The 16,611-nt window shown below is 46.6% G+C and overlaps 2 protein-coding genes across 2 annotated transcripts in view; one reads left to right on the forward strand and one right to left on the reverse strand.

The window, feature by feature from the left end:
* The window catches only part of TYW5 (tRNA-yW synthesizing protein 5), a 22,631-nt gene extending 18,167 nt beyond the window's left edge, over nt 1-4,464 (forward strand). The window contains exon 7 of the mRNA XM_015414699.1: nt 4,208-4,464. Within this exon, the coding sequence (XP_015270185.1) occupies nt 4,208-4,464 (257 nt within the window). The remainder of the gene's footprint in view (nt 1-4,207) is intronic.
* A 4,610-nt stretch (nt 4,465-9,074) lies between these two features.
* On the reverse strand, nt 9,075-10,156 carry LOC107113377 (chromosome unknown open reading frame, human C2orf69). Its single transcript, XM_015414702.1, has one exon. The coding sequence runs from the start codon at nt 10,142-10,144 to the stop codon at nt 9,326-9,328; it is 819 nt and encodes a 272-aa protein (XP_015270188.1). The 5' UTR covers nt 10,145-10,156; the 3' UTR covers nt 9,075-9,325.
* Between the last annotated feature and the right edge of the window lie 6,455 nt (nt 10,157-16,611).

The following is a 16,611-nucleotide window of genomic DNA, read 5'->3' on the forward strand; positions in this document are numbered from 1 at the left end:
CCCCCCCCGCGGCTTCTCCCCACCCCCGCACCCTAGATAGTCTGTATGGCCCCTTCCAACTCTATGATTCTATGGAGCACAACAGTAAACGTGCTCAGAAGGAAAAAAGATGATCACTCAGTTTGGGAAGGGACCCAAGACACAGAAGGGCTTTTATGCTGGCCCATCTGACTTCTTTTCCTTCAGCAGTGGTGTTAGGAAGGCACTTTAATATATTGTTCTGATAGATTATGTGCCTGTGGGTTAGAGAAAATTGATATTATTGATCATATTCTTCTTGAATGCCCTTGGTTTTTAGAAGGTAGAAACAAGTTGGTATTTCCTTTGATTGGAAAGAATTTTGTTTCTGTGGAAGTCGTCATTTCACAGCCGCTAAGTGACAAAGGACAACAAATAGCTTGGCAGGCCACAAAATATTAGACAGTGGCGATAGCTCGTCGGACTGCTAAATCCCATCAGTATTTTGGTTGTGTTTCCTGTTCATAGCATTGGTTGAAGGAACACCAAGTAAGTACGTTTGGGGAAAGGAGGGAGAAAACAGAGCTACAGCTCGATTTTAGGCCTCCCAGTTTAAACCCATCCTTTGCAACCCCGGCTGCGACAGACATACTGGTAGGACCTGACATTTTGTCAGGAGCTGTGACTGGCATCCTCTGAGGTATAACAGAGAAAGACGGAGTACTCTCTGTGTCAAGGTCACATACTGGCAATTTTTTGATACAAATCCACACAAGGAGGCCTTTTGAGGCTTTCCTTTGCATCCTCTGTGGCATGTTTGGGTAGACGCCTGTGTTCTCTTTGTTGCAATGGTTCCACAGCTGTCTCTGGTTCTCCTCCGAGCTTGTCAGCAAGCCTCTTACAATTCGCAATAGGAACAAAAGTGCTATTGACCCAGTCACATGCTGAGTACATCCGTCTTACCCATACGATGCAGCTTTGTGGTCTCGGCCCGAAGTTGACTCGTCGTGGCACAACATGCTAAGTAAACAGAAATCGCTCTTGAGATGCAGCCGTAAGAAAAAGTGTTTACCGGACTGTGATTCATCATGAGTGAGTTTCATTTATCCTGTATGGAAGAACGTGTGAGCTGGGCTGTCGTCAACCCGGCCCTCAGCTTTCTAGGAAAATGGGTTTCTATAATAGAACAGTCACTCCCCAGTAATGCATAGTCTGGAATATAAAATACAGCAGAACCAATTTTAAGTGTGTAGGATCTCAGCCCTGACCTGCCTAGCTCCATCTTGTCAGATTTCTGAAGCTTAAGCAGGGTTGGCCCCCTGGTTAGTCTTTGGATGGGAGACCTCAAAGGAATGCCAGGGGCGTGACGTGGAGGCAGGCAATGCCAAACCACCTCTGTTCATCTCTTGCCTTGAAAACCCTACGGGGTCGCCATAAATCAGCTGTGACCTGACAGCAAAAACCCCAGAGGGCCTAAGTGGAAGACTCTCTTCTCTTTTACCTCTGATATTTTACCTCAACCAAGGCTCTTCTGTTCATAGAGGTGATGGGCAGCTTTGACAGGGATAGAAGCAAGAAGGTGGTTTTTCAAGTTCTCTAGACAAAATAAGAGCCTTCCTGTAAAGACTTGTGTTATGATCCTGGGCTTATAGTGGTGCGGCCTACAGGCTCTAGGGAAGCCTGTATTGGAGTAGCCATCAGGGCCTGTATTTCCCAGGTTTTCTCTGGACCCTGTGATTGGCTAGCAGGGGATTTGGAGGGAACACTTGCACCAGGAGAGGAGTAGAGGGTGGTGCCTGGGAAGAAGGAATGAAAAGTCTTGCCCAAAGAGGGAGGGGGGTTCACTCCCAGGGAGGCAGGGCCGGAGAGGCTGCTGCAGGAGGAGGAGGGGTCCCTCATCCAAACGGGGTGAGTCAGCCTGAGACAAAGCACCTGGAGAAGACTAGGACAGTATAGTCAGATGCGTTAGGATTTCTTATTTTACTGAGTTACCTACCTACCTTTACTGTGCTCATTGGTCCACTGCTTTTTAACTTGTTCATTAATGATTTGGAGTTGGGAGTAAGCAGTGAAGTGGCTAAATTTGCGGATGATACGAAGTTGTTCAGGGTGGTGAAAACCAGTGAGGATTGTGAGGCACTCCAAAGGGATCTGTCAAAGTTGGGCGAGTGGGCGTCAACATGGCAAATGGGGTTCAATGTGGCCAAGTGCAAGGTGATGCACATTGGAGCCAAAAATCCTAACTATAAATACACGTTGATGGGGTCTGAACTGGCAGAGACAGATCAAGAGAGAGATCTTGGAGTTGTAGTAGATAACTCACTGAAAATGTCGAGACAGTGTGTGACTGCAATAAAGAAGGCCAATGCTATGCTGGGGATTATTAGGAAGGGTATTGTAAACAGATCAGCCAATATCATAATGCCCCTATATAAATCAATGGTGCGACCTCATCTGGAATACTGTGTGCAATTCTGGTCACCACACCTTAAAAAGGATATTATATTTTACCTCTGATATTTTACCTCAACCAAAGCTCTTCTGTTCATAGAGGCGATGAGCAGCTTTGACAGGGATATAAGCAAGAAGGTGGTTTTTCAAGGGCTCTAGGCAAAATAAGAGCCTTCCTGTAAAGACTTGTGTCATGATCCTGGGCTTATAGTGGTGCGGCCTACAGGCTCTAGGGAAGCCTGTATTGGAGTAGCCATCAGGGCCTGTATTTCCCAGGTTTTCTCTGGACCCTGTGATTGGCTAGCAGGGGATTTGGAGGGAACACTTGCACCAGGAGAGGAGTAGAGGGCGGTGCCTGGGAAGAAGGAATGAAAAGTCTTGCCCAAAGAGGGAGGGGGGTTCACTCCCAGGGAGGCAGGGCCGGAGAGGCTGCTGCAGGAGGGATCCCTCATCCGAACGGGGTGAGTCAGCCTGAGACAAAGCACCTGGAGAAGACTAGGACAGTATAGTCAGATGCGTTTGGATTTCTTATTTTACTGAGTTACCTACCTACCTTCATCTCTTATGTTCTTATGTTCTTACACGTTACTGAATCACAGCTGTTGTTAAATCTCTTTAATAAAAATAGCTTGTTACTCCGCTTAGGTCCTCACGCCTCATCCGGTCATGTATAAGGGGAAACCTACTGGGAGAGTATTGTATAAAGGGATAGGGTGGGTGCTCTGGGCTCTCCCGAGGACACCCATACCAGAGTGGTGGCAGCCACTTGAGAACCTTTCTAGCCGCTGCCCGCGACAACTTCGAAAATGGAACTGGCCTTTGCTGGCTGGGGTTAAGCTACTGTAGCCCGGTTTACATTTGCTAGACTGTATTTCATGTTTTGTTATACACAAGGAGCTCTAATGTTTTCCCCCTAAAGAGCAATTCTGGCCTGACCTCAAAGGCCTCAGGGAAGGTATAGGTATCCACAGAGAGATAATTCAGCCACTTGGGGGCACCACTGCTGAGAAGGCCCTGTCCAAAAGCCAGCCAGTGGAACTTCTGACCAAAGTCAGCATGCGCGGAAGGGCCTTCAAGGCAGATCAATGTGTGGGCGGTTCAAATACAGCCTCTCTGCATGATCAGTAAACCAGCTGTTTTTGCTGCGTACTCAGACTGTGGCAACAAGGAACACGGCTGGGCAGCTAGCAGGGTGATAATACGTGGCTGTGTTCCTCACGGTGGGCGACCAGTTTATGGTGTTCTGTTTACACAGGTCAGGGCGTGATTGGCTGGGTGAACTGGAATCTGTTACCCAGGAGCTTTCTTCCCATTTCAGTCCCAGAATGGCTTTTAAGCTCTGTGCAAGTGACAGAACACAGCACTATGCCTAAAGCAAACATAACCTCAAAATACATAGGGAGTTTAGTCACACCCTGACCTGGATGAACGGCTAGCCCAGTTTTGTCAGATCTCGGAAGCTAAGCAGGGTCAGCCCTGGTTAGTAATTGAGGGAGACCACTGAGGAAATCCACTCACTACACAGAGGTGGGCAAAGGTGAATCACCTTTGAATGTCTCTTGCCTTGGAAATCCTAGGAGGTTGCAATAAGTCACCTGCAACTTGATGGCGTTTTCCCATTCGGTCTCTCTGAAACGTTCTTGCAAATCAGTTACAGTTTTCTGATTATAAAACAAAATTAAGTCGCGTTTTCAAAAAGAAACTATACCACCTTTGGATCACATACACCTTTTCCCCAACGCCACGTTCCTGCAGTCTTTACCCGACAGTTTCTTTCAAGGGTATCTTCTTCTTGCAGCTCTGTGGTTCCACAACGTGACTTCGGAGGAGTTTGGGGTTGGAATCAACGTCTTTTGGAAACACCTTCCTGCCGAATGTTACGACAAGACAGACACTTATGGAAACAAAGACCTTGCTGCGGCCTCGAGGGCGGCTCAGATTTTGGACAGGGCGTTGAAGACACTCGATGAGCTGCCCGAGGAATACAAAGACTTTTACGGCCGGAGAATGGTTTTACGTATCCAAGAAAAAACGTATAGCACTAACTATGAATAAAGGAGCACGTTGTGTCTTCAGGCTTTTTCTTATGTGCAAACACTGCAAATAGGCAGTTTCACAACACTTAACTTTCATGAACACATTTTAGTTGACTATTTCATACTTCCAACATGTTTAGTGGGAAACAGAACCAGTGGAAGCTTCTCTTGACCAATACTCCCTCTAAGCTGTGGAGTCTTGTGAGCAAAAATTCTACTTTGTGAGCTACTAGCATTAAAGTTGTGAGTGAGCCATTCGGCTACTGCATGAATTAGTTTGCTCTGGAGCCATCCTTCCTGAGCGAAGACAAAAATGTGTGAGCCAGGGGCTAAAAAACTGTGAGCTGGCTCGCACTAACTCAGCATGGAGGTAACACTGCTCTCGACTGTCCACTAAGAACCTCATTTCTAGAGTCAAAAGTAGGACGCAATTTGTTTTACAGATTCACATAACATACGATTCTAAAATTTACAGACTGGTAGAATAATCGGAAAACAGAAGGTAAGTAACATTTACACAGTTGCATAGCAAACATACGTCCAATTCCAAGGCTTTTTTGACTTTGCACAGTTTGGAATACTTAAAAACTCGCCAGGCAAAACAGTGCTCTGTTCAGCCTGCCCTTTTCTAAAGGACATAGGAATGCGGTTTGTCAAGAGCTGTGAAGCTTATCTGATGAAACACGCAGTACTAATAAGCATACACATACAATAAGAGTTTAACTGAAAAAACTGTATCTTGCAATATGGGAGAGATCATTCATTAAGCCCTTTCTTTTGTGAGCGGCAGCAATTTAGGGGAAATTGACACCTATGAGATGAATGAGTAAGGATATTCTAATGAACTTAAAAACGGGACATCTTTCTACCCTGTGCTTGCCCAGTAGGGTACCAACCCAGAACAGGTCTGTCTGTTTTCCTCTGAACACTGTAGGGAGCGGTGGTGCAGGTAGTACAACGCCTGCAGGTAACATCTATAGCGAACAGCCAGAAAGGCTGTTCGAATCCCCACCACGGCCGGGTTGACTCAGCTTGGAGGGAACACTGCTCTTGACTGTCCACTAAGAACCTCATTTCTATAGTCAAAAGTAGGACGCAATTTGTTTTATAGATTCACACAACATAGATTCTAAAATTTACAGACTGGTAGAATAATCGCTAAATTAATCCAACTGTGGAAAACAGAAGGTAAGTAACATTTACACAGTTGCATAGCAAACATACGTCCAATTCCAAGGCTTTTTTGACTTTGCACAGTTTGGAATACTTAAAAACTCGCCAGGCAAAACAGTGCTCTGTTCAGCCTGCCCTTTTCTAAAGGACATAGGAATGCGGTTTGTCAAGAGCTGTGAAGCTTATCTGATGAAACACGCAGTACTAATAAACATACACATACAATAAGAGTTTAACTGAAAAAACTGTGTCTTGCAATATGGGAGAGATCATTCATTAAGCCCTTTCTTTTGTGAGCGGCAGCAATTTAGGGGAAATGGACACCTATGAGATGAATGAGTAACGATATTCTAATGAACTTAAAAACGGGACATCTTTCTACCCTGTGCTTGCCCAGTAGGGTACCAACCCAGAACAGGTCTGTCTGTTTTCCTCTGAACACTGTAGGGAGCGGTGGTGCAGGTAGTACAACGCCTGCAGGTAACATCTATAGCGAACAGCCAGAAAGGCTGTTCGAATCCCCACCACGGCCGGGTTGAGCCCCTGGCCCTAGTCCCAGCTCCCGCCAACCCAGCGGCTCGAAAGTAAATACAAGTAGACAAATGGGTACCTGCCCTAGGTGGCAGGGGGCACCCTCCTCCTGGTTCCGTGTCAGGAGTGTGGTTGGTGACACCGGCAAGCGGAGCGGCAGCGAGAGAAATGGTGGCGGAGCAACTGAGCGATTCCGGAGGGCGGTGACCAGATCAAATGGAGGCGGAGCCAGGCGACGCAGCGACGAGGGGACGCAGCACGGCAGGAGCCCGTGAGGACGCACAGCCGGAAGCTGCGCCCCAAAGCAGCTGCGTGCCGGAAGAGGAAAGTCATCAGAGCCTGCCTGGAGATGGTCGCCAGTCATCCGGATCGTCAGAGACCCGCTGGAGAGAAGGAATACGTGCCGCATGGGTGCTGTTAGGTAATCCCCTCCCCATGGAAAATTGTGGCCCTAGCTAGGTAATTAGCTACATTAAAAAGTAGTTCACTGTAAACCACTCTGAGACCCAGTAGGGGTCATGAGCGGTATAGAAATTGGAAATATAAATAAATATAAATATATAAATATATCTTTACCTTGTATTATGGTGATCTATGGTGCACTCATTAAACCTCAAGCTTTGAGATGACTTTACAAGACTTCTTACAAGACTTAACGTCTTCCTACTGCTGTACCATAACAGATACCCAAAACGATGCCCTGAGAATGGCTAGAATATTTTAGCAGGAAAAAACTGCAAGCTGGTTATTAAGATAAATTTATTTTTCAGATATAACTATAACACTGAATTAAAAGATTACAAGCAAATATTTAGACAATTTTGAAGTCTCAGACGTTATATAGAACCATTTCAGAAAGGTCAATATCTACTGCTGGAGAAAAGTGCTTATTTACTACTTAAAAAAACAACCAGGGTCACAAAACTTTCAAAGGCCAACAGTGGTTGCTGTAAGCCATATGGATTGGCAAAGAAAACAGCGTAATCTCTCTGAAACAGTTATCCTAATGAAGATCCTCCCTTATGAAATAAACTGTTCTGTCCAGCTCTCAATCTTCATATTCAAGCTAATACTAAAGTGGCGATTGCTAAAAAGCTACGGGTTTTGGTCACAGGATGGATAATTAAGCTACCTCCAATCAAATTTTAATTCTTAAAAATTCTTAAACACCAAACCCCCTAGCTTCACAAACGAAAGTGCAAAAACCTCTGCCTGTATCTCTCATGTAATTCAAAGTGCTGCAGAAACGTGTGCCTGGAATGTGTTATGACAAAAGTACTACTCACGTCCAAGAAAGCACACTAGTATGGTAACCTGAAACGCTTTGAGCCAGAGGTCTTCCATGCACTTTGAGGCATACCTAAAGCACCTGCCCAAGCCAGGTTCTCTTTCCACTTCAACTAGCACGTACGCCCCTTTGCGTGTATCCCAAAACTTGTTAATGTGAGACTCTGGTCCAGCAAAGAATTGCTAGATAGGAGCAAGTGCCCATGTTGAACAGGTGGGAGTTCAGTCTCACATTTTCATGAAAGCCCCCCAAACCTTATTTCATCTCTTTCTGATGCATGATAAATGCCGTTTTGTCACTTCTATGGCTTATGTTCTATCGTATTTAAATCTTGAGATATAGAGGATCGTATAGTTTTGTTCGCAGGTCCAACTTGATTACCGTTTCCTGCCACCAATACTTTTCACAGTGTAATCGCTTGCTGAGTTAGGGCCAAACCACACAGTACTGTTTTTAAGGAGTTGGGTCCAGGGGATTATGCTGTTAAATCACTCAAAAGTTTAGACTGATTCGGTGTTCTGACAATCCCACTACAATATGAAGGGTTCCCTGGCCTTGACTCATGTTCCTCGAAGCCACACAGCAGCTGCTTGGAACGGCTGCAGGGCAGGTGGGGGGTGGGAAGGGAATGTGTCATTTGGCCCTCTGTCTATTGAAACCAGTGGTCTTACACTGGGGTAGATCTGTAGAGGATTACACAGTTAAGTCACTTAAAAGTTTAGACTGATTCTATGTTCTGACAATCTCATTACAGTATGAACGGTCTTTCTGGGAGGGGGGGATACTGAGTATGAGGCCATTTATGCTTTTCTGATAATGCTAGCTAAATTCTGGCTTTGAAGGTTTATACTATGGGGCTTTTGCAGGCTTCTCAGGACGCATTTTATGTAGAAAGTTACACCTTTCTGTTTCATTTATCAAACCTGTTTCAGCATGTTAACTGATGGCAATTGCACTGTTAGGAACTTTTCCAAAAAAAGTTATTCTAAGATTTACTGTAAACTATATCAACCTCTTGTAGATGTCTGCGGCTCGATTTTTAGGAAAAGGTTAACACAGTTGTTTCCAAATGGTCTTAACAGTCTCAAGATACAAAAAATGTAAAATGTTCTAAGAGTTAGTCAAGCTTCAGTATTAATAGGGAATGTTGAACTGGGGTGTGTGTGTTAAGATTATACAATCTTGGTCACTCTAAAAAGAAGTTTAATACTAGTTAAGTTTCCAAAGAAATCTAGTAACAGATGTTCAGCAATGGTTAGAAATTGCAGAACATCTTGCTGAAACTGAATATTAGCCATGTCTCGGTTCCTAAGGAAAGTGTTTTCACTGCACGTACACTGAAGGCTTACGACAGTGCTGATATAACCAACATTGCATTGCTTGTGCTACGCCAAAGTGCTAGAAACCAATCTTATTAATGCAACCCAAATGCCTCAGTTTCGCATTTCTTCAGCTAAAGCTTCTCTATGAAAAGTATATGTTTTTCCCAGACCCTCAACACCTAGGACTTCTAGAAAGCTATTTCTGGAGACCAGCTGTGAAGGTTTGGCCACAAATTAGTACATCTGTAGTTAAAAGCAAATATCAAGCCAGCGTTTCATCTGATGCTACGAAGAGTATTTTCAGAGGAACGGGTGTTGCCTTCCTTCAGCCGTGATACAGATCCAAACAAAAATCCTCATCTTGAAGCCACAGGTTCGAGGCTGTCCAGGTGCAAATGCAAGACGAGACTTTGATAAAAGCCCAGTCCTACCATAAAACGTAAACATTAGTACACGTTATAGTATTCTCCCCTTCCAGGGTTTAGAAGCCAGCGCCTCAAAACCGTTAAATCACAGTCCGAGATGTGCTTTTGCAGTTAACATAATACCACAGTACATTCACAGTGTCAGAATACTTCGTGGACTCTGAAGTGGTTGTCTAAGGAAGGGGCTTCATCGGCAAAGTGAAGCTGGCTGTAGACATTGGCGCCGAGCTCCTCGAGGACTTGTACAAACCGCTTGTGCTCTTTTCCGATCCACGACCTCATCGTATCAAATACTTGGTAAGGGGTGACATGCGCGTTAACAGCAATCCCGGTCTGTGCAAATCCTTTCAGCACGTCCAGGCAGGTCACCCAGGTATTGCTCCCTCCAGAATGACCACCATCCAGCCAGTAAATTGCTTGTATGTTTTTGATGAAGGCAGCCAGGTCCTTGTCCTGTTTCGCTTCCTCGAGTTCATACAGCAATTGGTTCAAGACAACACAGCCTTTGCTGAACCCTATTAAAGTGAACGACGCTCCGCCGATAACGGAAGGCTCGATAAAGCTGACGGTTGAATCGCTGAAAGGTTCACAGTCTGGCTCCTTTTCTGCCGCTGGGCATCCGTTGGTAGTAGGGGCGGTGGGGGATTTGTAAGGGGCAGCCTTTCCATCCTTGCTGAAACCACGGGTGGTCTTCTGCGACAGCAGAAAGTTATGCGCAATTTTAAAGGCGTTGACCAATAGAGCATGGAGGTGTCTGAAGGCTCCAAAGTCAGTGCTGTGTTCAGGCGCTCCAAACATATTGCTGGCCACAAAGTTGTCATAACAGCTGAACTTGTGCAAATGCATGCGAGAACATTTTATGACCCAAATGTAACTGCCGGGGAAACGGTGGCCGAGAATAGCAGCAATGTTTTCTAAGCACCAGCGCTCCCACTGGTAATTTTCTGGATGGCAAACCATAATTTCACGATAGCTCTGAAATGAGACAACGGAGAAGTCTTAGCATAGTCTCTGGACGTATCTTGTAAGCTGTGAATAATATTTTTTTTCTTACTATGTGCAACAGGTTATTTGCCGCCTAACGCAACTTTAATAAAGAACACTTGAATTAAAAAGGTATTAAGGCAAATAGCATAAAATTGGAGAATGAGAATTGTATTCGCAATAAAGTGAAGATGTTAGTCATTAAGAACGGGCTGGAGGTAGGTCAAGTATCGCATTGCCATTATACTCTATAGAACAAAGATCATCTGAAGAAAGGTGCGTGCACACGAAAGCTTCTACCCAGAATGAAACTCTGTTGGTCTTAAAGGTGCCACTGGACTCCAACTTTGTTCTATTGCTTCAGACCAACACGGCTACCACCTACCTGAATCTCTTGCAATCTATAGTACTGCAGAATACACAACACAAAACAAACAGAAAAAAGGCAGTTAAAGCAATGAAAACTTACATAATATTCCTTGCAATAAAAGGAAGATTACGCTGCAGCTTTTCGCTTTAGAAAAGGGCAACTAAAAGTGAGCTTGGAGCTGCCGTCTACTAAATCAGACCCCCTTGGTCCATCAAGGTCAGTATTGCTTACTCAGACTGGCAGCAGCTCTCCAGGGTCTCAGGCAGAGGTCTCCCCCGCCCCCAACTCCCTGATCCTTTAAACTTGAGATTTCAGGGACTGAACCTGAGACCTTCTGCATGCAAAGGAGAGGCTCTTCCACTGAGCCACTGCCCCTCCCCATGACAGATGACGTACATTGTTATGAATAACCATGTAATTTTAACTTATAACTTCAGAAGCATCAAAAGCAGCTAAGCAAGTCAATGGAATGCAGTCCTATCAACAGCCGTGACAGTTCAATGGCACCCCTACGTCCACCTCATGGTGGACCAGAATTACAGTGATCGAAGAGGGGCTAGCTTTCACCATCATGCTGACTGGGGATCTTCTCAGAGCAACTGGATGGGCCACTGTCGGAAACAGAGTGCTGCACTAGATGAAGTACTGTTACTGGAAGCCCCAGAGAGGAGGAGGAGGAGGAGGAGGCAGACAGGTATTGCTTCATCATGCTGTTGTTGGTGGACACCTCTCTCCCGCATGTGCCTTGTGCTGTTGGTCATGCTTCCTCTTGGGTGTCATGGGCCTCCTTGGTGTCCCCTCCTCTGAGCTGCAGCTATCTCTGGGTGATCGAGCCCACTGCCCGCTCTTGGCCACGCACAAACCCCAAACGTAGGAGCTGGATTCATTTCTCAGCCTTGAGGATTTTGTATTTTCGCAACCAAATGTTCTGATCCACAAAACCTAACCCCAGCCTCTGGTTAATTTCACTAGAACTATGACAAAAGTGTTGCAGGATGTAACTACAGGGGCAACCCTGGTTATCACAAAAACAAAAAGCCTTACTGCTAAACCTAGCCTAACTTCTCGCCAGTTTCTCCTGATTCCATCACTGCTCTAAAAACCACCATTTAACTGAATGTCAAAGAACCAAGAAAGAAAGCAACTGGTAAGGAAATGAATTCATCCTAGGGCTACCAAGTACTTACTGCAAATCGGCGGGGGATGTATAGTTCTTGGCGGGAACATTCCCGTGGGGAAAACACAGCCGCTGCACTATCCTGTCGTCCAGACATGACGTGGACATGTAGCCGGGCGACGCTCTGGAAATGGGGCTGAAAACTCGATGGTACCATCGAGTTTCCAGCCCCATTGCCAGAGCGTCGCCCAGCTACGTGCCCAGCGTGCTTACGTCACGTCTGGGCGACAGGATAGTGCGATGCGGCCGTGTTACACGCAAGAATGTTCCGGCGGGGAAGCATGTGTCCCCTGCCGATTCGTAGGTAGGTACTTGGTAACCCTAATTCATCCACTGCCATTGAAAGGTATTAAGCTGAATTTATGCACAGACAAGCAATTGCAATGAGCTTCATGCAGACTGTTTTTTATGTCATACCACAAAACACTCAGATGTGAAATGATAAATGAGCTCTGGGTTGGATCCAGCTAGCTTTTCCACACTCTCTCAGCCAGTTCCCCTCATCACAGCCCCTGTTCCACATGTCCTTTGTCTGTGCCGATTGCATAATACTCCCCAAAGCCTCTTTGGTGGTCAAAGAAGACCCCTCCCTCCCTTTTCTCACCAGCACAAAAAAACTGGCTGGATCCATCCCTTTGTACTGCCCGAGAACTGCAGAGAGATGTGACAATAAAATCCTTGTTGAAAAAGAATAGATGCTGCAATGAACTTTCTAAGCGCCATGACAACCTGGGATTTGTTTAGCCTGGCCTTGTACACTCTCTCTGAGCACAACCAGTCCAGGGTTAATTCGCCATGAAAACAATTCACTTCATGTACAAATGGGAGAGGCAATAATAGCAATTCTTCACTTTATACCCCATCCAGAGGAACTGGTTGGCCTCTGAGTGAGACAGGATGCTGGACAAGATGGACTGTTAGTCTGATCCAGCAGGGCTCTTCCAATGTTCTTAGGAAGGCCTTGGCCTCTATACCTTGTTGCTGGCCCTCCAGATGAACTGGTTGGCCACTGCGTGAGACAGGATGCTGGACTAGAAGGACCACTGATACAGCAGGGCTCTTCTTATGTTCTTAGGAAGGTCTCGGCCTCTATGCCCTGTTGCTGGCCATCTGTGTGAGACAGGATGCTGGACTGGATGGACCACTGATCTGATTCAGTAGGACTCTTCCTATGTGTGTATCCCCGCACCATGAAAACAAACTCTTGTTAGCCCCTCCAACATAATAACCAAACCAAAAGGCCTTACATTTTTTTCCCCACTCACCCACAGAGCGTAAACGCGAAGGTACACTGATGGAACAACTACCATGACATGTAACTTGCCCCCTAAGCCAGCCTTTGCAAAAAAAAAAAAAAAAATGCTCTAGGACCCAGCCCAAAATATTTAGGAGCTAGTCTCCTTTCACTCTGCAGGGTCTGATATTTTTTATTCCTAGGTGCCAGAATGAAATTTCTAGGCACTGTGGTGAGCTGACACCGGGGATTTATTCAGCCATGCCTTAAGTATGGGTAAACCTATTTGAAGAAGTGAGCCGTGACTCACCTTAGAAGCTCCTGCCCTGCCACAAATTTTGTTTGTTTTTAAGGTGCTGCTGGACTCTTGCTTTTTTCTACACATAAACCTATGGGTTTCAACGGGCTTAAATTTACTTAAACGAGTGTCAGATTGTGATGACAGAATCTGTAACTGTAAACCCAGTTTGAGATGGACTGACTCAAGAAAGCGAGACCTGAGAACGGTTGATAACAATAGGACCTTTCGGAGGTCATCCATTCAGAGGGTCGCTATAAATCAAAAGCGACCTGATGGAGCTTCACACATACGCACCCTCTTCTTCCCATGCTGGGAGGGTACTCTCAGTGGCAGCAATTACGCCCAAGGAGAAGGAATGGTGTGGAGGTGCCGAAAAAGATTATCACCATCTTTCCCCAAATGTAAACTGTGCACAGAAGTGCATTACGTCCGTGGAAATCAACAGGCTTAGACTGGAGCAACTCTGCACAGGTGCCACCAGACCAATGTTCCCTCTAATCTGTGGAGTCTTGTGAGCAAAAATTCTACTTTGTGAGCTACGGGCATTAAAGCTGTGAGTGAGAGATGTGGCTACTGCATAAATTACTTTGCTCTGGAGCCATCCTTCCTGAGCAAAGACAAAAATGTGTGAGCCAGAGGCTAAAAAACTGTGAGCCAGCTCACACTAACTCAGCTTAGAGGGAACACTGCACCAGACTCTTGTGCAACGCTCCCCCTAAGCGGTGGAGTCCTGTGAGCAAAAATTCTACTTGGTGAGCCGCTGGCATTAAAGTTGTGAGTGGGCGATTTGGCTGCTGCTGAGATTAGTTTGCTCTGGGGCCATCCCTTCCTGAGCTAAGACAAAAATGTGTGAGCTGGAGGCTAAAAAACTGTGAGCTAGCTCACACTCACTCATCTGAGAGGGAACACTGCTCTTGTGCAGCCCGATCCTCAGCAAACTCACTCAGAAATAAGTCCCCTTTTCCCAAATACAAACTGCGCCCAATAATCAAGACCGGTTGGGGGACTCCGTTAGTGCCACCCAGATCAGTAGTGGGCACACTTGCATTTCTCTCGTTATGTAGATGACTAAAATATTCATCAGCAATCTATATGCAGCAAACTGGGCTACGGTTTCAGAACGATTAATAAACCCTCATACATCTGAAATACACACACACACACACACCCTCTCCAAGTAGAACAAAGTTTAAGTCCACGCAACCTTTAAGACCAACACATTTTAAAGTATAAGCTTTTGTATGCATGCACATTTATTCACACAAAAGCTTATACCCAGAATTAAACAACAACATCTTCTTTTTTTATTTATTTATTGAATTTCTGAATTGCCCAGTTCCTAAGTACACAAGGCTCTGGATGATTTACAACAATTTAAAAAACATATTTAAAAATACAGATTAAAATCAGCAGATCTATCTTTCCCAATTTGGTAATCTGTTGGTTTTAAAGGTGCCACCGGCCTCAGACTTTGTTCTGCTGCTTCAGAGCAACACGGACGGCCCCCCACCTGACCCTCTCTAGACATTTTAACCTCCCTGGACTTCTCAAACTACTCATCCGTTTTGGTTACTCTGACTTGCAGCTTCACAGTCCCTCTCTAGCATCTGACAAAGGAGATGCCCCCCCCCCGAAAAATGCTCTTAAAAAACAAATACTGTCACTCAGAGCACAACTCTGTGTATGGCTGTGCAGAACTGAACCCCACTATCTCCAACGGTGCTTACTTCCAAGCTGCATGGGCCCAGGATGGGTTACAGCGCAACCCTACACAGAGGTGCGCCAGTCGAAGCCCACTGATTTCAATGAAGTGGATGGGTAGGGGCTGTGGCTTGGTGGTAAAGCACCTGACTGGCAGCCAGGAGGTCCCGGGTTCTGACCCTGGCTTCTCCAGTTAAAAAAAAGGGCCAGTGCCAGGCAGTAGGTGATGTGAAAGCCCTATCTGTGCTGAGACCCCGGAGAGCTGCTGCCTATTGAGTTGACAATATGGAATCTGATGGACCAAGGGTCTGACTGACCCAGTATAAGGCAGGGTTGCCAGGTCCTCTCTGGTCACCGGCAGGAGGATGGGGGGGGGGAGTTGGGTTGCCAGGTACAGGTTGGGAAACTCCTGGAGATTTGGGGATGGAGCCTGGGGAAAGCTGGGACCTCAGTGGGGCACCATGCCTTATAGTCCACCCACTCCGGAGCACCCATTTTTTTCCAGGGGTACAAGGCCACAGAGTCCAGCATCCATTTTCTCCAGGGGAACAATTCTCTGTAGCCTGAACGACATCCCTAGTTAACCCTACAGGCTGCCCTTAGCTTTTCTGGGGGAGGGGGAAGAGTAAAATGCCCTAAAACAAATTCAGCACGTTGAACTTAAAAGTGGGTAATGGATAGGGTTCCCAGGTCCTCTCTGGCCACTGGTGGTGGTGGTGGGGTTAGGGTTGCCATTTCCAGGCTGAGAGACTACAGGATATTTGGCGCAGCGCTAGAGCCTGGGGAGAACAGGGACATTGGCGGGGTACAAGGCCACAGAGTCCAGCATCCATTTTCTCCAGGGGAACTAATCTCTGTTGCAATTCCAGGAATAGGGTGGCTAAGTCCCCCCTGGCCGCCAGCAGGAGATAAGGGGGTAGGAGTACCAGATCCAGGTTAGGAAACTCCTGGAGATTTGGGGGTGGAGCCTGCGGGGGACAGGGACCTCAGGGGGGTACACTGCCATACAGTCCACCCTCCAAAGCACCCCCTTTCTCCAGGGGAACTGATCTCTGCAGTCTGGAGATGAGATGTAATTCTGGGGGCTCCTACATGGAGGCTGGCATCCCATGCCGACCCTGGGGAACTCCTGGAGTTTTGGGGATGGCGCCCGGGGAGGGCAGGCAATTCAGTGTTCCCTCTAAGCTGAGTTAGTGTGAGCTAGCTCACATTTTTTTAGCCTCCGGCTCACACATTTTTGTCTTCGCTCAGGAAGGGACGGCTCCAGAGCAAACTAATTGATGCAGCAGCCAAATCGCTCGCTCACCAACTTTAATGCCGGCAGCTGGCAAAGTAGATCTTTTGCTCACAAAACTCCAAAGCTTAGAGGGAACATTGGCAGGCATCTCAGTGGGGGGTGCAGTGCCACAGAGTCGACCCTCCAAGGCACCCACTTCCTCCAGGGGAACCGATCTCTGCAGTCTGGAGCTGAGCTGCACCTCCGGGGGCCCTTCCCGGTCCCACCTGGAGGCGTGCATCCCTAGTTCAGGCAGCTTCAGGTGAGTCACTCTGCACAGACGTGGACCCTCCCTGCCCAACGGGCTCAGGCGGGAGCTGTTCTGCCCAGGCGCCCTTTTGCACGGCCCGATCCTCAGCAGGCAGGCTCCCTCGGAAGTCGAGC

This window comes from Gekko japonicus, unplaced genomic scaffold, assembly GCF_001447785.1.
Source record: "Gekko japonicus isolate JY-2015 unplaced genomic scaffold, Gekko_japonicus_V1.1 scaffold1210, whole genome shotgun sequence".
Lineage (NCBI taxonomy): Eukaryota > Metazoa > Chordata > Lepidosauria > Squamata > Gekkonidae > Gekko > Gekko japonicus.